At 46.9% G+C, this 25,467-nt stretch overlaps 1 protein-coding gene across 1 annotated transcript in view; it reads left to right on the forward strand.

The window, feature by feature from the left end:
- Positions 1-1,425: 1,425 nt before the first annotated feature.
- Positions 1,426-25,467, forward strand: part of LOC147108501 (replication termination factor 2-like) — an 84,707-nt gene continuing 60,665 nt past the window's right edge. The window contains 1 exon segment of the mRNA XM_086005150.1: positions 1,426-1,618. Within this exon segment, the coding sequence (XP_085861276.1) occupies positions 1,550-1,618 (69 nt within the window). The 5' untranslated portion in view covers positions 1,426-1,549.

A 25,467-nucleotide genomic window follows, 5' to 3' on the forward strand; every position in this document is an offset into this window, starting at 1 on the left:
GGCGGGGTTAGCGTCGGGCCTGGGTGGGCGGGGATAGTGTCGGGTCTGGGTGGGCGGGGCTGTGCCCCTGGGTGGGCGGGGTTAGTGTCGGGCCTGGGTGGGTGGGGATAGTGTCAGGTCTGGGTGGGCGGGGTTAGTGTCGGGCCTGGGTAGGCGGGGATAGTGTCAGGTCTGGGTGGGCGGGGCTGTGCCCCTGGGTGGGCGGGGTTAGTGTCGGGCCTGGGTGGGCAGGGTTAGTGTCGGGTCTGGGTGGGCAGGGTTAGTGTCGGGTCTGGGTGCGCGGGGTTAGTGTCGGGCCTGGGTGGGCGGGGATAGTGTCAGGTCTGGGTGGGCGGGGTTAGTGTCGGGCCTGGGTGGGCGGGGTTAGTGTCGGGCCTAGGTGGGCGGGGATAGTACGATAGCAAAATACTGCAGATGTTGGAAATCCGAAATAACAACAGAAAATGCTGGAAAAACTCAGCTGGTCAGGCGACATCCGTGGAGAGAAATTTGAGTTGACGTTTCGGGTCAAACCCTTCTTCAAAACTGGAAAGAAAAGAAATTAGATCGAAGGCAGGGCTGCGATCGGACAAAAGAAGTGAAAGAAACAAAAGAGCTAGACGAGGTGGTAATAGGCTGAGATTAGGTGTGAAGTGTACTGGCAGGGCAAGAGATAGCAGCCAGGTGTGAGAGAGAAACAAAAGGAAAGGGCGGGGGGGGGGCGGGGGGGAAAGGAGTGGAAAAATTACAAAAAAAAAATGTGTAATAAGGGCCGAGGTTATGATCTGAAATTGTTGAACTCGATATTGAGTCCGGAAGGCTGCAGAGTGCTTAATTGGAAGATGAGGTGCTGTTCCTTGAGTTTACGTTGAGCTTCCGTGGAACAATACAAGAGTCCAAGGACGGTGAGGTCCGAGTGGGAATGGAGCGGTGAATTAAAATGACAGGCAACCGGAAGCTCGGGGTCACCCTTACGGACTGAACGGAGGTGTTCCGTAAAGCGGTCACCCAATCTGCGTTTGGTCTCCCCAATGTAGAGGAGACCGCATCGTGAGCAGCGAATACAGTATACTAGATTGCGAGACGTACAAGTAAATCGCTGTTTCACGGGGTTAGTGTCGGGCCTGGGTGGGCGGGGATGGTGTCGGGCCTGGGTGGGCGGGGTTGGTGTCGGGCCTGGGTGGGCGGGGTTAGTGTCGGGCCTGGGTGGGCGGGGTTAGTGTCGGGCCTGGGTGGGCGGGGATAGTGTCGGGCCTGGGTGGGCGGGGAAAGTGTCGGGCCTGGGTGGGCGGGGTTCGTGTTGGGGTCTGGGTGGGCGGGGCTGTGCCCCTGGGTGGGCGGGGTTAGTGTCGGGTCTGGGTGGGCGGGGTTAGTGTCGGGCCTGGGTGGGCGGGGTTGTGCTCCTGGGTGGGCGGGGATAGTGTTGGGCCTGGGTGGGTGGGGGAAGTGTCGGGGCCTTGGTAGGTGGGGTTAGTGTCGGGGCTCAATACGCATGCGTGTCAGCTGCTGCTGTGTTTGGGTTTTGCCGTTGGCTCTTGTGTTCGAGTTCATTTGAAGTCCCCGGGTCGCCATGGGCTGCGACGGAGGCACCATCCCCAAGCGGCATGAGCTGGTGAAGGGGCCCAAGAAGGTGGAGCAGGTGAGGAACAACCTCGTCGTCCCCCGCTAGCTGCGAGTTCCTTCGAGCCGGTTTGTAGTGTTCAGCAAGGCCTGGTCGCCATAGGCTTTCAGCGCAGTTTGCTGGTTCGAGCAGCTCGTGGTAGCTGCCACCATTCCAGGTTGTTGGGGGTGAGGGCTGCCAGCTTTAGTCCAGTACACAGGTGGGACCGGGCCCGTGTTGTCAGGGTTGTTTTGCCAGTGACTGCTTGGACCACAGGTGCTGCCAGGCTAAAGAGAAAAGTGAGGAATGAACAATCAGACTTTTTGTGTTTGGTTTACATTTTAAAAGTTTCCCAAACGTCCATCTCAACCCTGGTGCTGGTCCAGGTGCTGGGACTGGATGGTAATGATAGAGAGTTCGTTGCTCCTGGTTTCATATTTTTCACTTGTCACTTCCATTTTAACTTGTTGCAGGGACACTTATACTGTTTGTTATTATGTGTGGTTTTGACACCTCACTGGGTGATCTTCTGGAAGGATAGGAGCCAGAGCCTGGTTATAATTCAAAGTTGTTATATTGCATGCAGTTCTAAGCACCCTTTTTATAGGTTGGATGTTAGAGCCATGGAAAAGTACAGTGACGATTCAATTGAATGATGTGCTGATGAGGGGGTTTTCTCACTGGTACAAAGAAAGTTAAGGGAAATCTAACAGCTTATCACAATTACGAAAGGTTTTAAGTTTTAAGGTTTTGAGAGATTAATTAATGAAAGATTGTTTCCAGTGTTTGTTGAATGAGTAATGAGAGGTGCACCTGAGGATTATCACTAGAAGACCCAATGGGGATGGTTGGAACAACTTTATTCACAGCATTGTTAGAACGTGGAGCTGGCCAGATGGACAACAATTCTCTCTTCCACAAAAGCAAAATACTGCGGAAGCTGGAAATCTGAAATAAAAACAGAAAATGCTGGAAATAGCAGGTCAGGCAGCATCCGTGGAGAGAGAAACAGAGTTAACGTTTCAGGTCGATGGCCTTTCGCCAGAACGAAGGGTCATTGACCTGATACGTTAACTCTGTTTCTCTCCACAGATGCTGCCTGACCTGCTGAGTATTTCCAGCATTTTCTGTTTTTAATTCTCTCTTTCAGTCTTGTACATTCCTAAATTTTGCCACTGGTGGCTAGTAAGGCAGTGATTATAACATAATTTAAAATGTTGGAAGTATTTACTTTCTCCATAGCCCTGCAATTTTTCCTTTTCAAATGAGGCAGGATTTATTCAAGGATTTATTTTGTGTTGACATTGCAGAGCAGGGGAGTTCTCCCGGTCTTCTGGCCAATATTTATCGCTCAACCAACATCACTAAAACAGATTGGTCATTTATCTCATTGCTGTGTGTAAATTGCTGTATTCCCCTGTCCTCCAACAGTGACTGAAGGGTTAATTACAGTCCTAGCCCTTTTGGGCGATTCCAGATCGGGTGTATTCCCCAGACGTTCACCTTCAACTTAAGTTAGAGATAGCCGAATTCCATAAGACGCTCAAATGGGTCTAAAGGTTCAGGCTATCTCTCCCTAAAGGAAAGGAACGACTAAAGATGTTACCGTCCTCCGGATAGTACTTTTAATAAGTTGAACTAGACTGTAACTTTCCGGATATTATGAGGGTCCGGAATATCCCCCAGATTTCTGCAACTCCTTACAAGGGTGTACAGAATTTGTGGGTTCGCGAGTCTATACAGATTCACTCTTTGAGACAATTCTAAAAATATCATTTTATTTAAGAGCCGGCATTCAGTTAACATCTGTTGAATCAGTCGCAACATTAACAATTCAAAGTACAATTAGCTTAAATTTCTTATTTCTCAGAGATCCTTATCCTCAAATCTTTACTTTGTTATATTTCTTATTTCTTACTTATTTCTAAATCCAGAACATCGTTACAATTCTTATTTCTTATTTCTAAATCCAGAACATCCACCAAAAATCAATCACTTTGATATACCTGAGACTCATAGTTAAAAACTTCGAGATGCCTCTGGAAAGTTGAGAAATGCCCTGCCCGTTCAGCGTGTTCTGACGTTCTGTTAAAAAGCTCTTATTTTTATACCCTTTTGGCTTTGGTTTCTTCTTTGATGTTCTCTGCTGATGTCAGCTAATTGTCTTTATTGATACCTCTGTTTGAATGCTTCCTTTGAATGCTTTCTATGTTACTATCAATTCAACTATTGCATGCATAATTATTTCTCTACTTTTAGGTGTTCCAAAAACCATCATAAAAACAATGACTGCTATGGTTTTTGTTTGATGCCATTCTTACGAAGATTCTTCATTCATTTCTTAATATTGGCTTAACTGCTTTTTAGCAGACATTTTGGGATCGATTTTAACTGAGCCGTGGAGGCGTGCGGGGGGTTAAAATTGCAAAAACTGGCGGGTGGGACCCCTCCACCCGGCCTGGTTCCCGACTCCGAGCCATTTTTACTCAGACGTGTCTGATGGTCCAGAATCCGTCCCGCATCCAACAGGCGGGACTGGTCTTTAAGGCCCTTAATCACCACTAAATGGCCTCTACAATCCCATTTTAACAGTCCCTTGCAATTTTAACCCTTTTCCCACGTAAAACACGCCTGGTGGGAATCACGACTGTGAAACCTGGCATGAACACTATTGGCTTGCTGACTTATTAGCTGCAGGTCAACCATTAAAGAGGAGATTTGATCAGCCATCATTTGCAGGTGGCAGGACTTTGTTGTCTCAGGTCTGGGGCAACTTTTACCAGGCTTAACCACACCTGTGGAAGGTTGGAGCCTCACACACATCTCCAGTGTGAACTCCTGGGCAACCCCCCTCGCCACCCTCACTCAGCGCTTCCTCAACGGAGGCATATGCCAGAAGCATGGGAGCCATTTATTTCTTTTCCTTCTGGGCATTAGAGGAGGTCGAGCACCAGGCGCGGCAGCAGCAGAACCAGGAACAACAGCAGCACCAGGAGCGCCAGGCTGCTGCTCACCCACCTGAAGCTGCACAGGCCAGAAGGGGCCAGCGCCTGGAAGCCCGTCGACGCAGGAGATACCCCCAAACGTCTACAGACACCGGGTCAGCTACCTCAACATGACTGAGAAGCAGTGCCAAAGGCAGCTCCGACTTTCGCGAGACGTAGTGACTGACATCTGCGCAATGCTACAGCAAGACCTGCTGCCCAGAGGACCAGGTGGACACTCCTTACCAGTGGCCATCAAAGTCATCACCGCACTCAACTTTTTTGCCTCGGGCTCATTCCAGGGACCATCAGCAGACATCAGCGGCATCTCCCAGGTGGCCGCACACACTTGCATCACGCAGGTAACCGATGCCCTCTTTGCCCTCGCGCACAATCACATCCATTTCACCAAGGATCGCGCAAGTGTGACGGCGCGAGCGGTTGGACTAGCTCATCTGGCAGACTTTCCAAGGGTGCAGGGCGTCATTGACTGCACACATGTGGCCCTTAGGGCACCCTATCGCAATCCAGGTATTCTTGTCAACCGCAAGGGCTTCCACTCCCTTAACGTTCAGCTGGTGTGTGACCACAAGAAGGAGATTTTGCATGTTTGTGCCATGTACCCTGGCAGTTGCCATGACTCCTTTATATTGCGCCAGTCTACTGTGCCTCCGCTATTCAGGCCGCCAGACCAACTTCATGGATGGCTACTTGGAGACCAGGGCTATCCCCTGAGGACTTGGCTAATGACGCCGTTGAGGGGGCCAGCCAACGAAGCTGAGGAGCGCTACAACTCCAGCCACGTTTCCACCAGATCCATTATCGAGCAAACCATCGGTTTGCTGAAGATGCGCTTCAGATGCCTGGATAGATCAGGTGGAGCCCTGCAGTACTCAGCAGCCAGGGTCTCCAGAATCATCGTGGTTTGCTGTGCACTTCACAACATGGCACAGCGCTGTGGCTTGCAGATTCCTGAGGACCAAGTGGCTCCTCACATACCCTCCTCAGATGAGGAGGAGGAGGAGCAGGGCGAAAACGACCATCCTGCAGAGGACCAACAACCAGCGGCAGCATTACGCCAGAACATTGCTGCCTGGGATGAAAGAAATGCACTCATCCTGGCCAGAATTGCTTAGCCTAGCCAATCAAGCACTTTTGCCTCGCAGCTTCTTACCTGAGCATCGACAATTGCCAAGAACTTGCGGATTCCTAGCTGTTTGTCCAGCATACTGACAATTGCAAGTAATCCTAAGCCCTCCATGTGAGAAATCCCATTCGTGAAATGACACACGCCACAAATACAGCAGTAGCCATCAGATTTTTTATTGACAGAATTCATCTGATGGCTTTTTTTAACAATACATAAAATTTCACCCAAGTGACTACTTGTGCTTTATTTTCCTCTTGCGCGTGCTCCTACGTAGTGGGTCCCCTGTGGCTTCAGCAGATGTGGAGGCCCCTTGCTCCATTTCCTGCTGCTCCTGTCTCGACACCTTTGGCTGGCGGGCGTCCTCTAGGGTGGCGAGCCTGTGAGGGCTCGTCAACAGTCTGCTGCTCCTGCGACTGTGCAGGGGTTGAGACGTCTATCTCACTTGGGTGTGGACTCCGGTGGGGCTCTGACTGAGGGCTCTGCAGTGGCATGGAAGTGTGAGCGCTTGGAGAGGAACCCCCACTTCCTTGAGGTCTGCCACCAACCTCCCTCTCGTGGGTCAGCTCCCCCTTCGCACCTACAAGTGGCTGGAGAGCACCATGCTGCACATCAGGGGGGCCATGGGGACCCGTATCTGCAATGGCAATCCTACTCAGAAGGACTTCCATGAAGGTCTGGTTTCTCTGTTCAATAAATGCCCATCGCTCCTCAAGAGATGTCATTCTATTCTGAACACTCACCATGTTTTCCATACCCTGGCGACTAACCTCCTCCATGGCCGTAGCCCTCCTCTCCTCTACCGTAGCCAGCCTTATCACGGAGGCAGCAATCATTTCCACATAGGTAGCCATCCTTTCCGTGTTGATACGTTCATGCGCCAATGACTCCACAAAGGCTCTGCTCATGTTTGCTATGGACTCCTCCATTCGCTCCACACTCGCAGCGACCCTAGAGACAAAACCTGCCAGAGACTCCTGCATCTGTGCATGGAGTTCCATCACCTCTGATCTTATGGATGGACCCAGAGGCAGAGGGTCGACATGCAGCTGAGCCGGGCTGGCAGAGTCCTGCGCCCTCCGACGAGGACTCTCCACTGCTGTCCCTGTCTCCACAATCTGCTGATGCTCACTTGTGAGCTGTGATGCACCAGGTGACAACTCTACTCTATGTCCCGAAGGTCCCACCGAGGTGCGAGTGTCTGCGCTGGTGCTGGGTGCGCTTATTTCTGCTGACGCTGCGCCCTCAGAGGTTGCAGATTCCTCCGAGGAGTGTGGAAGCTCAGGCTCTTCCTCCTGGACAGTGGGGACAGGGGCTCTCGATGGTCCTGTGGAGGAGTAAAGGAAAGAGTTAAAGATATGAGGTCAAGGTTACATGCACATTGCATATTGCAGATGATAAGTCCATCTGTTATAGCTTCAGAATCATTATCAGCGACTCATGCAATGTCTGAGAGAGATGGAAAACTATTCTGTCACCAGCTTGCTGTGATGCACCCACCTGTCTGTCCCCAACTTGCGCATCTTTTTCAACCCCGACAATTTCCAGGATGGCTTCCTCCCAGGGGGTGAGCTGGGCTAATGATGGTGGGCCTCCTCCTGTCCTCGCTCTTTCCCTTTTATTGTGAGCTCTCTTTTCCTGCAATGAGGGAGACAAGTGGAGGTTGAATGAGAATGAAGGAGTGAGTGTAGAGATTGCATAGCATAGATACTTAGAAGGAGACAAAGATGGAGTGAGGTTGCAAGATCAAGGGCCCTCCCTGTGTGTTGTCAGTTGTGTTCAAAGCATCAGAGTGATAGGGAGTGTGAGGGCTGCATGGTGGAATAGTTATGTGATTGTGAGCATAGAGAGAGAGAGGGAATGGGTAAGGGTGCATGGATGCGAGTGTCAAGTGGGATGTGGAGGAAGAGATTGCTAAAGCTGAGTGCTGGTGAGGAAAGGCAATGGGGATCAGATTGAGGGTGATGGAAACTTCATACATACATACTTTTCCAGTGCGATGAAGGTCATGGAATCTTTTCCTGCACTGCATCCAGGTGCCCTGTGTGACCCCCAAGGAGTTGACCTCCCCAGCCACCTGTATCCACACAGCCTTGGTCTGACTGGGAGGCCTCTTCCTCCCTGAAGAAGGGAACAGGACCTCCCTGTGGGCCCTAGCCCCATCCACCAATGCCTGTAGTGCTGCCTCATCAAACTTAGGAGCTGCTCTTGGCCTCCCACTGGCCATTGTTCCTGCAGGTTCCTGTGCCATCAAATGGAGAAAGCTTGGAAGTCTGCAGAGGAAGCAAGGCTTGCTGTGGACCTTAAATGCAGCAGCAATGATGACGTCATCGGAGGGGACTTTGTCATGAAAAACCCCTTTGCAAAGGCTTCCCACACGTTGGAAATCAATTGGCCAATTGAGTTAAAATTGTATCAACCTCCCACATCCATTTAGATTCGTGTGGGAAACACGAAATTCGGGGAACATGACAGCCTGCACCCGAGTTAAAATCGACCCCTTTGACTCCGTTCTGCTTCAAGTTTAATACAAACACAATGCAATTGCTTGGTGTCACCTATTTGATGTCATATCTTCAAAGTCTTGTTGGTATGGTTTTTACTATATGTAAATCAAAACCACTAACTGTGTGTTTACTTGTTTTCTAGCTATCTCATTTGGTTGCATATTTAATCGTGTTTCCTGTCATCCAAGTTTAACACAAAACTATTTGACTAGCAGATGTTTATTTTCTTTTCTTGGTGTCATGTTTCAAAGGCACATGCCTCTTTTAATGTTTGTGTTTCTGTTTTATCGTGTTAGTTTTTCACACTTTAAACTGTGTCTCTCATTGTGTTTGTTGCAACCCATAGACCTTTCGGAACCACCAATGGTTTGCTTCAATCTTTCATTGTTTTAGAATATTTAACTAATTCCCATTTCAAAGCTTGTTTACAACTTTGTTATCAACTGATCTTTTCTCAGAAGCCTGTATTCTGTTCACAGCCTTTCTGCTGAGACTTGTGTCTTTTAAACCCAGTATGTCTTTTATTAATAATATATTAGAAATCTGTTCATAGTATCGTGTATTTCTCTGAATCATGGCTATTCCTTCACAAGTGACCACACTTAAAAAAATATTTCATTGGCCATGAAGTCCTTTTGGGACATCATGAAAGGTGCTATATAAATGCAAGTTTGTTCTTTTGAGCTTTATGCCCTCTGATTTTCCTCCTCCCTTCCCCATTGCATTACCAATATGGTTAAATTGCACTTCAGCTAACATGGTGCCAATACACTTTTTTAATGCCCCTAATACATCATGTCAAATTGCTCCCATTGTGTCTGGAAGAAAAATATCTATAATTGTATTTTTGGATATTTGTCATGGATGCAAATTTCATACACCTACTCTTGTTCATTCTCTAAATTACAGATGCAAAACACTCTTTTAAAAAAATAAGAGAGAATGTTAGTCATTGACCTGGAACCTGAAATTTGCAAGCAGTTACAACTGTCCCCTGATCTTAGTAGTTTGTGTAGCTACAGTCACCTGGATTTGGTTATTTAGAATAGTGACCTTAAAAGCCAGATTAGAAGCAAATCATCGCAGTTTAGTCCAGACCCATGACCATCTGTGAGTGATGCCATGGGAGATCTAATTATCCACTGAAATCAGAGTGGAAACTTTTACTGTAAAATTGTTTTGATGGTGTCTGTCGCATACCATTCCAGGTGACCTCCAACAAGGGTTCCTCACATGCAGGTTTTCCATGGTTAAGTGCACGGCCTGTTTACTGTCACTGGGTGCTCTGTGGTGAAGTTATTTACCACTCCATGGCGCACTGTTGCAGTTTATTCCATTTTACATATTGGCAATGCAGGTGCCAACTATTGCCTGATGCATACTGACAAACATTTCTGGATTGTTCATTGTGATACAGTTGCTGGAACTCTAGTAGGAAATCTGTGCTCACCAGGAACTGCTAATTTAGTTTGTGCTGTATAACTGTTAACATTGAATAAAGTCTGTTTGGTTAATTCTAAAGATTTGTTCATCTTGCTGAATTTCATTGTAAAACTTGAACAAACTACGTGGGCAATTTTATTTCTCAGAGCCTGTGCTGGGAGGAGCACAGAAATCTCAGAGGGTTGTAGGGCTGGAGGAGGTTAGAGATGAGGAGGGGTGAGGCCATGAAGGAATTTGGAAAAAAAGGATGAGAATTTTAAAATTGAGACGTTGCCAGACTGGGAGCCAACGTAGGTCAGCGAGCACGGGGGTGATGGGTGAACGGGATTTGAAGCGAGTTAGGACACGGCATCAGAGTTTTGGATGAGCTCAAGCTTACGGAAGATGCAAGGTGGGATGCTGGCCAGGCGAGCATTGGAATAGTTGGATCTAAAGGTAACGAAGGCATGGATGAGGGTTTCAGCAGCAGATGTGCTGAGGCGGGGCGGAGACGGGCGATGTTACAGAGGTGGAAATAGGCATTTTTGGTGATGGAGAGGACATGTGGTAGGAAGCTCAGATTAAAACGCACAGGGGGATTCCATACGAGCATGCTAAATGTTCATGTCGGAACAGTATCAGTTGGAAACAGGACTGGGAATACTTCTTGATGAGGATTTGAAATTGTGAATTCATTCTTTATAAACACTATTTCAATGTCAATGCACCCATTACAGAGAAAGTGATGCTCCATACTCTCCCTCCCCTTCCCCCTTTTCTAGGTAACACTTGGTACAAAAGTGTATGCACCACGGAGTTTCCTAAAATATTGGATAGCAAATAGCCCTTGACTCAGTTGTGTCGCAATGACAAAATAAACCACTTGTTGGTAGCAATCATGGTGGTGCTTGTAAACTTTATAGTGAACTGAGTACTGTGGTGTTCACACAAGACAGATACAGTTCTTTACTCATTCATTGAGAACTGAAAAAAACTTGCATTCTTTCCATCGTGTCATCTTACTGTCTCCTCAATGAAGCTAAGGTTTTTGTCTCCACTATCCTACAAGTGTTGATCACTATTTGCATGAATAAGTTCTATCTGACATCTGCTCTAAACCTTTTCACCAATTTGACCTGTCACGAGGGGAAACATCCTCTCGGCATCTACCTTGACGCGCCCCCTCAGAATCTTATGTTTCAGTAAGATCACCTCTCATTCTTCTAAACTCCAATGAGTATAGGCTCAACCTTTCTCCAAAAGGCAACCCCTTCATCTCCAGAATCAACCTCGTGAACCTTCTATGAACTGCCTCCAATGCAAGTATATCCTTCCTTAAATAAGGAGACCAAAACTGTACACAGTATTCCAGGTGTGGTCTCACCAACGCCCTGTACAGTTGTAACAGGACTCCCCTACTTTTATACTCCATTCCCTTTGCAATAAGGGCCAACATTCCATTTGCCTTCCTAATTACTTGCTGTACCTGCATGCTAACTTTTTGTGATTCATGTACAAGGACCCCAGATCCCTCTGTACCTCAGCATTTTGTAATCTCTCCCCATTTAAATAATTTGCTTTTTTATTTTTCCTACCAAAGTGGATAACCTTGCATTTTCCCACATTATACTCCCTCTGCCAGATTTTTGACCACTCACTTAGCCTATCTACATCCCTTTGGAGATTCTTTGCGTCTTCCACACAATTTGCTTTCCCACCTATCTTTGTATCATCAGCAAATTTGGCTACATTACACTCTGACCCTTCATCCAAGTCATTAATGTAGATTGTAAATAGTTGAGGCCCCAGCACTGATCCCTCTGGCACCCCACTAGTTACAGTTTGCCAACCGGAAAATGACCCATTTATCCCAACTCTCTGTTTTCTGTTAGTTAGTCAATCCTCTATCCATCCATGCTAATATATTACCCCAACCCCGTGAACTCTTATCTTGTGTAGTAACCTTTTACGTGGCACCTTATCGAATGCCTTCTGGAAATCCAAATACATGACATCTACTGGTTCCCCTTTATCCATCCTGCTTGTTGCATCCTCAAAGAACTCCAGCAAATTTGTCAAACATGACTTCCCTTTCATAAAACCATGCTGACTCTGCTTGATTATATTCTGATTTTCTAAATGTCCTGCTACCACTTCCTTTATGATGGACTCCAGCATTTTCCCAATGACCGATGTTAGGCTAACTGGTTGCTAGTTGCCCGCTGTCTGTCTCCCTCCTTTCATAAATAGGGGTGTTACATTTGTGGTTTTCTAGTCCGCTGGGACCTCTCTAGAATCCAGGGAATTTTGGTAAATTACAACCAATGCATCCACTGTCTCTGCAGCCACTTCTTTTAAGACTCTAGGATGCAGGCCATTGGGTCCAGGGGACTTGTCCACCTTTAGTCCCATTAGTTTGCCTGGTACTTTTTCTCTAGTGATACTGATTGTTTTAAGTCCCCCACCCCATCGCCCCTTGATTATCCATTATTGGGATGTTTTTAGTGTCTTCTACCGTGTAGACCGATATAAAATATTTGTTCAAAGTCCCTGCCATTTCCCTGTTTCCCATTATTAATTCCCCAGACTCGCCCTCTAGGGGACCAACGTTTCCTTTAGCTACTCTCTTTGTTTTTATATACCTGTAGAAGCTCTTGCTGTCTGTTTTTATATTTCTTGCTAGCTTACTCTCATAAGCTATCTTCTCCCTCTTTATTTTTTTAGTCATCCTTTGCTGGTTTTTAAAAAATTCCCAATCCTCTGGCCTTCCACTGTTCACAACATTGTATGCCTTTGTTTTCAATTTGATACCATCCTTTACTTACTTAGTTAGCCACGGATGGTTCATCCTTCTCGTAGAGTCTTTCTTTCTCACTGGAATATATCTTTGCTGAGAGTTATGAAATATCTCCTTAAATGTTTGCCACTGCTTTTCTACAGTCTTGCCCTGTAATATATTTTCCCAGTCCACTTTAACCAAGTCTACATTCATACCTTGTAATTACTTTTATTTAAGTTCAGGGCACTAGTTTGAGACCTAGCTTTCTCGCCCTCGAACTGAATTTGAAATTCTGCCGTGCTATGATCGCTCTTCCCAAGAGGATCCTTCACTTCGAGAACATTAATTAATCCAGCCTAGTTACACATTACCAGATCTAAAATAGTCTGCTCCCTGGTGGGTTCCACAAGGTATTGTTCCAAGAAACCATCCCGCATACACTCTAAGAACTCTTCCTCAAGTCTACCATTGCCAATTTGCTTTGTCCAATCAATATGAAGATTAAAATCTCCCATGATTATAGCCGTACCTTTCTTACAAGCCTCTATTATTTCTTGATTTATACTCTGTCCTACAGTGTGGCTACTGTTTGGGGGTCTACAGACTACTCCCACCAATGACTTCTTTCTCTTACTATTTCTTATCACCCAAACTGATTCTACTTCTTGATCTTCTAAGCCAATATAATTTCTCACTACTGCACAGATCTCATCCCTTATTAACAGAGCTACACCAGCTCCTTTTCCTTTCTGCCTATATCCTTATAAAATGGCAAATACCCCTGAATATTCAGTTCCCAGCCTTGGTCACCTTGCAATCATGTCTCTGTATTGGCTATCAGATCATACCCATTTATTTCTATTTGTGCTGTCAACTCATCTGTCTTGTTATGAATGCTGCATGCGTTCAGATATAGAGCTTTTAATTTTGTCTTTTTACCAATTTTCCCCACTCTGACCCCTCTTTCTGATGTACTCTTATGTGTATATGCTCTGTCCCTTCCTGTCACACTCTAGTTATCATTACCTCTATCGCTACCCTGCACTTTTACCTTCTCATTTTTCTTTGACTTTTTTAAATTTCTGCTTAGCGGATCCCTCCCCACCCCTATTTAGTTTAAAGCCCTACCTATAGTTATTCGATTCACCAGGACACTGGTCCCAGCCTGGTTCAAATGGGCAGTATGTGCAGACCTCTTAAATGTAAGGTGCTCAGGCAGCTTACGAGAGTGACTGGTACCACTGTACCCAAACGAATATCGAAGGCAACACCCTAAACTTGTAGCACCACCTATCTATCTTCTCACCATATCCCTCAAATCCTTCTTTCCAGAAATACAATCAATTGACTCATACTGTCAACTGCAGTGGCCTTCCCTGGTAACTTCACAACTCTATCACCCTTTGTCTGAGTTTGTTCCATCTGACCTCATTTCTTACTCCTAATTTATAACTCTGTCCCCTGATATTTGAACCTTTACTACAACAACAACGCCCACCTCAGGTTCCACATGTACGCTGATGACACTCCGCTCTATCTCGCCACCTCTTCTTCTCTTGACCAATGTTCCCTCTAATTTTTTTTTGTACTGAGCGGGCCACAAACTCCTTTTGAGCATGTCCTTTTTGTCAGTGAGCAAATTTTACGCCGACGACTTAAAAGCATATATACAGTGATGTCATATTGCCACCCCACCATCTCAAATCATGAGACAATCAGACAAGGTTCTATACAAGTTTAACATAACTTCTCTACTTCTGAAATGAGCCCCAGTGCTTTATTTGCACTTTTATGGTGTTTTTAACCTACGTTGCTACTTTTAATGATTTGTGAATCTATACTCCTAGATCCCTTTGCACCTCTACTCCATTTAGACTCTTATTTTCTAAGGAGTAGGTAGCCACCTCACACTTATCTATTATTGAAATTCATTTGTCATTTGCATGCTCATTCTGCAAGTTTGTTTACAGTAGAATTAATTAAAAGCTTTTAGGTTCATCATGTACAAACTCTATTTAAAAAAAAATACTTGTCAGAAATGACTGGGCAACAAAAGAACTGCATAATAATGCATTAACACTTCAGAAACGTTACTCAGTTACACGGTTATGTATGGACAAACAATCCAAAAGCCTGAGGTGAGCTGAAAGAGGCATATCTATTCGTGCAATTTGTATTCATTTTAAAGCTTTCAGTGTATTAGCCCATTCCTCATGTCACTATAGCAGTGGCTGCACAAGCAGCGGGAGCAGCGGCTTTCCTATGGCACTGACGTGCTGGCCGTCCACATAACTGTTACGTCCGTGTACAATAAGACACAGACTGCGGAGAACGGTACAACAGGTGTTGACTCAACGTGGCTCAAACTGCAACTGAACTGTACAGATTACTACTCAGTGTTATATACAGGTGTGGTCACTGCCGGTACTGCAGTATACATGAGCTGTAAAAAATAGTTCCCTCCTTAAAGGTATATACATTACAATTCCTCCCCTTTTAGATTAACAGTACCATAACACTCATTTAACAATTAAATATCAAACTGATTACAATTAACACTTTTAACATGCAACATTAGCTGAAAATAGTCTATTTATATATTCAGCCTTTGGGGAGGCTTCCTGATCCTTTCTGGACAGCGCCTTTCCCGAGTGTCTTGCTCTTGGTGCGGAGGCAATTCTGGCCCCCTGTCGTCGGTTGGTTCATCAGCTTCCGATGCTACTGTTTCTGGGGTAGATGCGACCTGTACGTCGGGTTCATCACCAGGTACGTATGGGCGAGGCATGGGGTTGACTTGTTCCTGTGACTCTAGGATCTGGTCAGCATGGCGTCTCACGATGCTCTCCCCAACGTCCACTGTGTACATTAGTGGGCCCTGCCGTGTGCATATCGTTCCTGGCTGCCATTTTTCTGTTCGGTGGTCGCGGGCCAAGACTGGTTGCCCTACATTGAAGCTCCTTGTTGGCTTCTCCTGGATGTGCTGGAATTGCCTACTCTCAACATAACTCCGTACATTTGGTCTGAGCAAATCCAGGCGAGATCTTAACCTTCAGTTAAAGAACATCATGGCTGGGGCCTGGTTGGTGACTGCATGTGTCGCATTCCTGTAGGCGAACAGGAAATTGTCCACCTTGTGCTGCAGCGGAATGTTGTCATTGTACATAGCCTTTATTGCCTTCTGAAAGGTTTGTACGAACCTCTCAGCCAATCCATTTGTGGCTGGATGATACGGGGCGGATGTGTAATGCCTTACCCCATTCTTTTTCAAGAACCTCCGGAACTCTTCGGACACAAACTGTGGTCCGTTGTCGGAGCAAATCTGTTCTGGCAAGCCATTCCTGGCAAAAATGGTCCGTAGGACTGCAATAGATTTCTCTGGTGGTGGAGGACATTTTGATGACCTCAGGCCATTTCGAGTGCGCATCCACGGCTATTAAAAACATTGAGTCCATGAATGGACCAGCAAAATCAATATGCACCCGTTGCCATGGAGATGAGGGCCACTCCCATGGGTGTAGAGGGGCCTGTGGTGGTGCATTTTGGACTTTCTGGCATCCTGAGCAGCTCTTGGTCAGGTCCTCGATTTGTTTATCGATTCCCGGCCACCACACATAAGCCCGGGCTAGGCTTTTCATTTTTACCCCTCCCAGATGACCCTCATGAAGCTCATTGAGCACTCTATCCCTTAACTTGGGTGGAATTACCACTCGGGATCCACACATCAAGGTCCCCCGGCACACTGACAGCTGTTCTCTCCTTGTCGAGAATACTGGCAACAGTGAGTCACCATGTGCTGGCCATCCCTTCACCGTCAAATCATATACCCGAGACAATGTCGGGTCATTTCGGGTTTCCTTTTCGATACAAGCATTAGTTACCGGTAGGTATTCAACTATAGTCGAATGGAATATTTCGACAGGATCCACTGCTGGTGCTTCCTCCGCAGTAGGCAATGGCAGGCGTGATAGCCCATCAGCATTTCCATGCTGTTTCGTGCCCTTATATTCAATCTCAGTGGTGCGCCCCTAGAAAAAGTGACCATCTCTCTCTCTCTCTCTCTCTCTCTCTCTCTCTCCCCGGTCTCTCTCTCTCTCTCTCTCTCTCTCTCTCTCTCTCTCTCTCTCTCTCTCCCCGGTCTCTCTCTCCCCGGTCTCTCTCTCTCCCTCTCTCCCCCCGGTCTCTCCCTCTCTCCCCCCGGTCTCTCTCTCTCTCTCCCCCTCTCTCCCCCTGGTCTCTCTCTCCCTCTCTCCCCCCGGTCTCTCTCTCTCCCCCCGGTCTCTATCTGTCTCTCAATTCAATTCAATTCAATTCAAATGCTTATTCAGTATTAATTTTAAACAGTCCTCAGGTTGTGACATGTTGTTACATATTTGGCACCAAGGTATGGTCTGTCTCCTTCTCCCAGGACTAATCTTAATTTTGACAGGTCATCCAATTCCTTGAAATCTGGGGTTGTTTGGCTGAGCTTGTCAAATAATATGTTTCTTGTGTTGAATTTTTCGCATTTTAGGAGGAAATGCATCTCTGTCTCAACCTCGCCGGCCAGACATTGATCACATATTCTATTCTCTCTAGGCTGCCAGGATTTCTTGTATCTTCCTTTTTCAATTGCCAGTTGGTGGTCGCTTAGTCTGTACCTGGTGAGGGTCTGTCTCTGTTTTGTGTCTCTGATGGTCGAGAGATAGTCTGCCAGTTTATATTCTCTTTTTAGGGCCCGGTAACATTCTAATCTGCTTTGGCTTTTGGTTATTTTGTTCCTATGTTTCAGGTAGGTTTCTTTGCTTTGTTTAATGATTTGGTTCACTCGGATTGGTGTTTGGACGGCAGTGTTGGCCTGGGACTGGTCAGGGTCCGGCTGAGTAGGAGTACTTAGTTTCAGTAGCAGCTGACTCAGGGGACTCTTTTCTGGGTTTAGCTCTTGGGTCTGGAAGGCTTTAAAATGAAGGGTGTCTGGGGGGCTAGATTTGAGGTGATTTAGGAAGTTTAGTGCTCGTTTTTGGATGTTTATTATCAGTGGGTATCTGCCTAGTTCGGCTCTGCATGCATTTGTTGGTGTTTCCTTTGGGTGCGAAGAATGATTTGGCAAAATTCTGCATGTAGGGCTTCTATTGTGTGTTTTTCCCATTTAGTGTAGCTATGGTGATTGAGCGGGCCCCATACTTCACTACCGTACGGTGCAATGGGCAGGATTATGCTGTCAAATATTTTTAGCCAGATTTTGATTGGGATTTGGATGTTGTAGAATTTTCTTTTTATTGCATATAGGGCTTTTCGGGCTTTTTCTTTTAGTGCATTCACTGCTATGCTGAAGCTCCCTGATGCTGTAATGGTTAGACCAAGGTAAGTGTAGCTCATAGTGTGTCCTATGATGGTATCACTGAGAGTAAACTGGTATTTGTTTTCCTGACACCTGGGCCTTTTTTGAAAAATCATGATGTTGGTTTTCTTTAGATTTACTGTTAGGGCCCAATTTTAGCAATATTTGTCGAGTAGGTCTAATTGTTGCTGTAATCCCTGTTCTGTGGGAGACAGCAGAACCAGGTCGTCCGCATAGAACAGGGATTTCACTTCTCCATCCAGGAGACGGAGACCTGGTGACTCGCTTTGCTCCAGCATGTCTGCTAATTCATTTATGTATATGTTGAACAGGGTCGGGCTCAAATTGCAGCCCTGCCGGACGCCTCTTCTCTGGGTGAAGAAACCGGTGCGTTTGTCTCCAATTTTGACACCGCATTTATTTTTCAGATACATCGATTTAATAAGGTCATAGACTTTGCCGCCTATTCCACACTGAAGAAGTTTATAATAGAGCCCTTCGTGCCAGATAGAGTCAAAGGCTTTCTTGAAGTCAATGAAACAAGCGAATATTTTCCCATTTTTTGTTTGGTGTATATGTTTTCCAATGAGAGTGTGAAGGGTATAGATATGGTCGGTGGTGCGGTGTTTTTGAAGAAAGCCTATTTGATTTTTTCTAAGGATATTATGTTTGTTAAGAAAATCAAGTAATCTACTATTTAGAATACTGCAGAATAACTTCCCTAGACAACTGTTGACACAGATGCCGCGGTAGTTATTTGGGTCTGATTTGTTTCCACTTTTATATATGGGAGAGATGAGTCCTTGGCACCAGATATCGGGAAAACAGCCTGAACGTAATATGTTGAATAACTTGAGTACCGCACCCTGCATCTCCATATTGCTGAACTTGAGCATTTCATTTTTGATGTTGTCTGGATCACAGGCTTTCTTTAGGTGGAGAGATTTTGTTTTTGTGGCCAGTTCTTTCCATGTGATTGGGGAGTCTAGAGGGTTTTGGTTGTCTTTAATTGTTGCTTCTAATGTGTGGAGTTTTTCTGTGACTTGATGTTGACTTGGGTTTGTTTCGTTTATTGGGATGTCTTTGTAGAGGTTTTCAAAATGTGTTCTCCAGACGTCGCCATCTTGGATTGGTAATGCTTGCAATTGTGTTGTACTCAGGTTATTCCACATATCCCAGAATTGATTTGGATTAATGGAGTTTTCAATTTCTTCGAGTATTTTGTGGGTATAATTTTGTGTTTTGTTCCTAATGATGTGTTTATATCTTTTGAGGGTCTCATTGTATCTAGTACGTAGGCCTGGATTGTTTGGTTGGTGATGCTTTTGGTTTGATATTTTTCTCAGGTCTTTTCTGGCATTTTTGCATTCGTGGTCAAACCATTTCTCATTTTAATTTTGTCTTTTGTAACGTTTCCTCTTCTGTTTCACAAGGTCGGCTTTTACAGCTGCCTCATGGAAGATCATATTTATATCATCTATGGCCATGTTTACACCATCTCTGGTGATCTCGTATAGATTTTCTTTAAATTTTGATATTTTACTTGTGAGATCAGGTGAATTTAGTGCTGTGATGAATTTATCTCCACTGTCTGGGGCCCATCTGTATGTCTGGTTTATTTTATGGAGCTTACTGGGTTCCTTTTTTGTGTCAGTAGTTTGGGCAGAAAGTTTAAGGTACACATTTATTTGGTTATGATCTGAGAGGGGGGATTGCTGCCTGACAGTGAATGCGTTGATATCGCAGGGGTCCAGGTCAGTGATTGTATAATCCACCACACTAGACCCAAGAGTTGAGGAATATGTGAGTCTCCCTAAGGAGTCCTCTCTCTCTCTCTCTCTCTCTATCTCTCTGTCTCTATCTCTCTCTCTGTCTCTATCTCTCTCTCTCTGTCTCTATCCAATTCCAATTCCAATTCCAATTAAAATGCTTTATTGGCATGAAAGTTTACAGAGAACCATATTGCCAAAGCTTACATAGCAAAAAGGTACAGTTTTCCAACATTCTGTAGGTGTCAATCGATTTGACATTTGTTGGGTACATACAATATTACTTTTAAACAATATTAATTTTAAACAGTCTTTGTACTTCATTTGGTACGTTCAATATTAATTTTAAACAGTCTTAATTTTAAACAGTCCTCAGGTTGTGACATGTTGTTACATATTTGGCCCCAAGGTATGGTCTGTCTCCTTCTCCTAGGACTAATCTCAATTTTGACAGATCATCCAATTCCTTGAAATCTGGGGTTGTTTGGCTTAGCTTGTTGAATAATATGTTTCTTGATGTGTTGAATTTTTCGCATTTTAGGAGGAAATGCATTTCTGTTTCAACCTCGCCAGCCAGACATTGATCGCATATTCTATTCTCTCTAGGCTGCCAGGATTTCTTGTATCTGCCTTTTTCAATTTCCAGTTGGTGGTCGCTTAGTCTGTACCTGGTGAGGGTCTGTCTCTGTTTTGTGTCTCTGATGGTCGTGAGGTAGTCTGCCAGTTTATATTCTCTTTTTAGGGCCCGGTAACATTCTAATCTGCTTTGGCTTTCGGTTATTTTGTTCCAATGTTCCAGGTAGGTTTCTTTGCATTTTTTAATGATTTGGTTCACTCGGATTGGTGTTTGGGCGGCTGTGTTGGTCTGGGGCTGGTCAGGGTCCGGCTGAGTACTTAGTTTCCGTAGCAGCTGACTCAGGGGACTCTTTTCTGGGTTTAGCTCTTGGGTCTGAAAGGCTTTGAAATGAAGGGTGTCTGGGGAGCTAGATTTGAGGTGATTTAGGAAGTTTAGTGCTCGTTTTTGGATGTTTATTATCAGTGGGTATCTGCCTAGTTCGGCTCTGCATGCATTTGTTGGCGTTTTCCTTTGGGTGCGAAGGATGCTTCGGCAGAATTCTGCATGTAGGGCTTCTATTGTATGTTTTTCCCATTTAGTGTAGCTTTGGTGATTTAGCGGGCCCCATACTTCACTACCGTACAGTGCAATGGGCAGGATTATGCTGTCAAATATTTTGAGCCAGATTTTGATTGGGATTTGGATGTTGTAGAATTTTCTTTTTATTGCATATAGGGCTCTTCGGGCTTTTTCTTTTAGTGCATTCACTGCTATGCTGAAGCTCCCTGATGCTGTAATAGTTAGACCAAGGTAGGTGTAGCTCATAGTGTGTCCTATAGTGGTATCACTGAGGGTAAACTGGTATTTGTTTTCCTGACATCTGGGCCTTTTTTGAAAAATCATGATGTTGGTTTTCTTTAGATTTACTGTTAGAGCCCAATTTTGGCAGTATTTGTCGAGTAGGTCTAGTTGTTGCTGTAATCCCTGTTCTGTGGGAGACAGCAGAACCAGGTCGTCCGCATAGAACAGGGATTTCACTTCTCCATCTAGGAGACGGAGACCTGGTGACTCGCTTTGCTCCAGCATGTCTGCTAATTCATTTATGTATATGTTGAACAGGGTCGGGCTCAAATTGCAGCCCTGCCGGACGCCTCTTCTCTGGGTGAAGAAATCGGTGCGTTTGTCTCCAATTTTGACCCCGCATTTGTTTTTCAGATACATTGATTTAATAAGGTCATAGACTTTGCCCCCTATTCCACATTGAAGAAGTTTATAATAGAGCCCTTCGTGCCATATAGAGTCAAAGGCTTTCTTGAAGTCGATGAAACAGGCGAATATTTTCCCATTTTTTGTTTGGTGTATATGTTTTTCAATGAGGGTGTGAAGGGTATAGATATGGTCGGCGGTGCGGTGTCTCTCTCTCTGCCTCTCTCTCTCTCTGTGCCTCTCTCTCTCTCTGTGCCTCTCTCTCTCTCTGTGCCTCTCTCTCTGTGCCTCTCTCTCTCTCTGTGCCTCTCTCTCTCTCTGTGCCTCTCTCTCTCTCTCTGTGCCTCTCTCTCTCTCTGTGCCTCTCTCTCTCTCTGTGCCTCTCTCTCTCTCTGTGCCTCTCTCTCTCTCTGTGCCTCTCTCTCTCTCTCTGTGCCTCTCTCTCTCTCTGTGCCTCTCTATCTCTCTCTCTCTCTCTCTCTCTGTCTCTCTCTCTCTCTGTCTCTCTCTCTGTCTGTCTCTCTCTCTCTGTCTGTCTCTCTCTCTCTGTCTGTCTCTCTGTCTGTCTGTCTCTCTCTCTGTCTGTCTCTCTCTCTCTCTGTCTGTGCCTCTCTCTCTGTCTGTGCCTCTCTCTCTCTCTGTGCCTCTCTCTCTCTCTGTGCCTCTCTCTCTCTCTGTGCCTCTCTCTCTCTCTGTGCCTCTCTCTCTCTCTGTGCCTCTCTCTCTCTCTGCCTCTCTCTCTCTCTGTGCCTCTCTCTCTCTCTCTGCCTCTCTCTCTCTCTGTGCCTCTCTCTCTCTCTGTGCCTCTCTCTCTCTCTGTGCCTCTCTCTCTCTCTCTGCCTCTCTCTCTCTCTGTGCCTCTCTCTCTCTCTCTGTGCCTCTCTCTCTCTCTGTGCCTCTCTCTCTCTCTGTGCCTCTCTCTCTCTCTGTGCCTCTCTCTCTCTCTCTGTGCCTCTCTCTCTCTCTGTGCCTCTCTCTCTCTCTGTGCCTCTCTCTGTGCCTCTCTCTCTCTCTCTCTGTGCCTCTCTCTCAGTTCAGTTCAGTTCAGTTCAAATGCTTTATTGGCATGAAAGTTTACAGAGAACCATATTGCCAAAGCTTACATAGCAAAAAGGTACAGTTTTCCAACATTCTGTAGGTGTCAATCGATTTGACATTTGTTGGGTACATACAATATTACTTTTAAACAATATTAATTTTAAACAGTCTTTGTACTTCATTTGGTACGTTCAATATTAATTTTTAAACAGTCTTAATTTTAAACAGTCCTCAGGTTGTGACATGTTGTTACATATTTGGCCCCAAGGTATGGTCTGTCTCCTTCTCCTTGGACTATTCTCAATTTTGACAGATCATCCAATTCCTTGAAATCTGGGGTTGTTTGGCTTAGCTTGTTGAATAATATGTTTCTTGATGTGTTGAATTTTTCGCATTTTAGGAGGAAATGCATTTCTGTTTCAACCTCGCCAGCCAGACATTGATCGCATATTCTATTCTCTCTAGGCTGCCAGGATTTCTTGTATCTGCCTTTTTCAATTTCCAGTTGGTGGTCGCTTAGTCTGTACCTGGTGAGGGTCTGTCTCTGTTTTGTGTCTCTGATGGTCGTGAGGTAGTCTGCCAGTTTATATTCTCTTTTTAGGGCCCGGTAACATTCTAATCTGCTTTGGCTTTCGGTTATTTTGTTCCAATGTTCCAGGTAGGTTTCTTTGCATTTTTTAATGATTTGGTTCACTCGGATTGGTGTTTGGGCGGCTGTGTTGGTCTGGGGCTGGTCAGGGTCCGGCTGAGTACTTAGTTTCCGTAGCAGCTGACTCAGGGGACTCTTTTCTGGGTTTAGCTCTTGGGTCTGAAAGGCTTTGAAATGAAGGGTGTCTGGGGAGCTAGATTTGAGGTGATTTAGGAAGTTTAGTGCTCGTTTTTGGATGTTTATTATCAGTGGGTATCTGCCTAGTTCGGCTCTGCATGCATTTGTTGGCGTTTTCCTTTGGGTGCGAAGGATGCTTCGGCAGAATTCTGCATGTAGGGCTTCTATTGTATGTTTTTCCCATTTAGTGTAGCTTTCTCTGTCTGTGCCTCTCTCTCTCTCTCTCTCTCTGTCTGTGCCTCTCTCTCTGTGCCTCTCTCTCTCTCAATTCAATTCAATCAATTCAAATGCTTTATTGGCATGAAAGTTTACAGAGAACCATATTGCCAAAGCTTACATAGCAAAAAGGTACAGTTTTCCAACATTCTGTAGGTGTCAATCGATTTGACATTTGTTGGGTACATACAATATTACTTTTAAACAATATTAATTTTAAACCATCTTTGTACTTCATTTGGTACGTTCAATATTAATTTTAAACAGTCTTAATTTTAAACAGTCCTCAGGTTGTGACATGTTGTTACATATTTGGCCCCAAGGTATGGTCTGTCTCCTTCTCCTAGGACTAATCTCAATTTTGACAGATCATCCAATTCCTTGAAATCTGGGGTTGTTTGGCTTAGCTTGTTGAATAATATGTTTCTTGATGTGTTGAACTTTTCGCATTTTAGGAGGAAATGCATTTCTGTTTCAACCTCGCCAGCCAGACATTGATCGCATATTCTATTCTCTCTAGGCTGCCAGGATTTCTTGTATCTGCCTTTTTCAATTTCCAGTTGGTGGTCGCTTAGTCTGTACCTGGTGAGGGTCTGTCTCTGTCTCTCTCTCTCTCTCTCTCTCTCTCTCTCTGTGCCTCGCTCGCTCTCTCTCGGTGCCTCGCTCTCGCGCGCTCTCTCTCGGTGCCTCGCTCTCGCGCGCTCTCTCTCGGTGCCTCGCTCTCGCGCGCTCTCTCTCGGTGCCTCGCTCTCGCGCGCTCTCTCTCGGTGCCTCGCTCTCGCGCGCTCTCTCTCGGTGCCTCGCTCTCGCGCGCTCTCTCTCGGTGCCTCGCTCTCGCGCGCTCTCTCTCGGTGCCTCGCTCTCGCGCGCTCTCTCTCGGTGCCTCGCTCTCGCGCGCTCTCTCTCGGTGCCTCGCTCTCGCGCGCTCTCTCTCGGTGCCTCGCTCTCGCGCGCTCTCTCTCGGTGCCTCGCTCTCGCGCGCTCTCTCTCGGTGCCTCGCTCTCGCGCGCTCTCTCTCGGTGCCTCGCTCTCGCGCGCTCTCTCTCGGTGCCTCGCTCTCGCGCGCTCTCTCTCGGTGCCTCGCTCTCGCGCGCTCTCTCTCGGTGCCTCGCTCTCGCGCGCTCTCTCTCGGTGCCTCGCTCTCGCGCGCTCTCTCTCGGTGCCTCGCTCTCGCGCGCTCTCTCTCGGTGCCTCGCTCTCGCGCGCTCTCTCTCGGTGCCTCGCTCTCGCGCGCTCTCTCTCGGTGCCTCGCTCTCGCGCGCTCTCTCTCGGTGCCTCGCTCTCGCGCGCTCTCTCTCGGTGCCTCGCTCTCGCGCGCTCTCTCTCGGTGCCTCGCTCTCGCGCGCTCTCTCTCGGTGCCTCGCTCTCGCGCGCTCTCTCTCGGTGCCTCGCTCTCGCGCGCTCTCTCTCGGTGCCTCGCTCTCGCGCGCTCTCTCTCGGTGCCTCGCTCTCGCGCGCTCTCTCTCGGTGCCTCGCTCTCGCGCGCTCTCTCTCGGTGCCTCGCTCTCGCGCGCTCTCTCTCGGTGCCTCGCTCTCGCGCGCTCTCTCTCGGTGCCTCGCTCTCGCGCGCTCTCTCTCGGTGCCTCGCTCTCGCGCGCTCTCTCTCGGTGCCTCGCTCTCGCGCGCTCTCTCTCGGTGCCTCGCTCTCGCGCGCTCTCTCTCGGTGCCTCGCTCTCGCGCGCTCTCTCTCGGTGCCTCGCTCTCGCGCGCTCTCTCTCGGTGCCTCGCTCTCGCGCGCTCTCTCTCGGTGCCTCGCTCTCGCGCGCTCTCTCTCGGTGCCTCGCTCTCGCGCGCTCTCTCTCGGTGCCTCGCTCTCGCGCGCTCTCTCTCGGTGCCTCGCTCTCGCGCGCTCTCTCTCGGTGCCTCGCTCTCGCGCGCTCTCTCTCGGTGCCTCGCTCTCGCGCGCTCTCTCTCGGTGCCTCGCTCTCGCGCGCTCTCTCTCGGTGCCTCGCTCTCGCGCGCTCTCTCTCGGTGCCTCGCTCTCGCGCGCTCTCTCTCGGTGCCTCGCTCTCGCGCGCTCTCTCTCGGTGCCTCGCTCTCGCGCGCTCTCTCTCGGTGCCTCGCTCTCGCGCGCTCTCTCTCGGTGCCTCGCTCTCGCGCGCTCTCTCTCGGTGCCTCGCT

Source organism: Somniosus microcephalus, chromosome 13 (assembly GCF_052327205.1).
Source record: "Somniosus microcephalus isolate GS21.2 chromosome 13, FLI_Smic_1.0, whole genome shotgun sequence".
Lineage (NCBI taxonomy): Eukaryota > Metazoa > Chordata > Chondrichthyes > Squaliformes > Somniosidae > Somniosus > Somniosus microcephalus.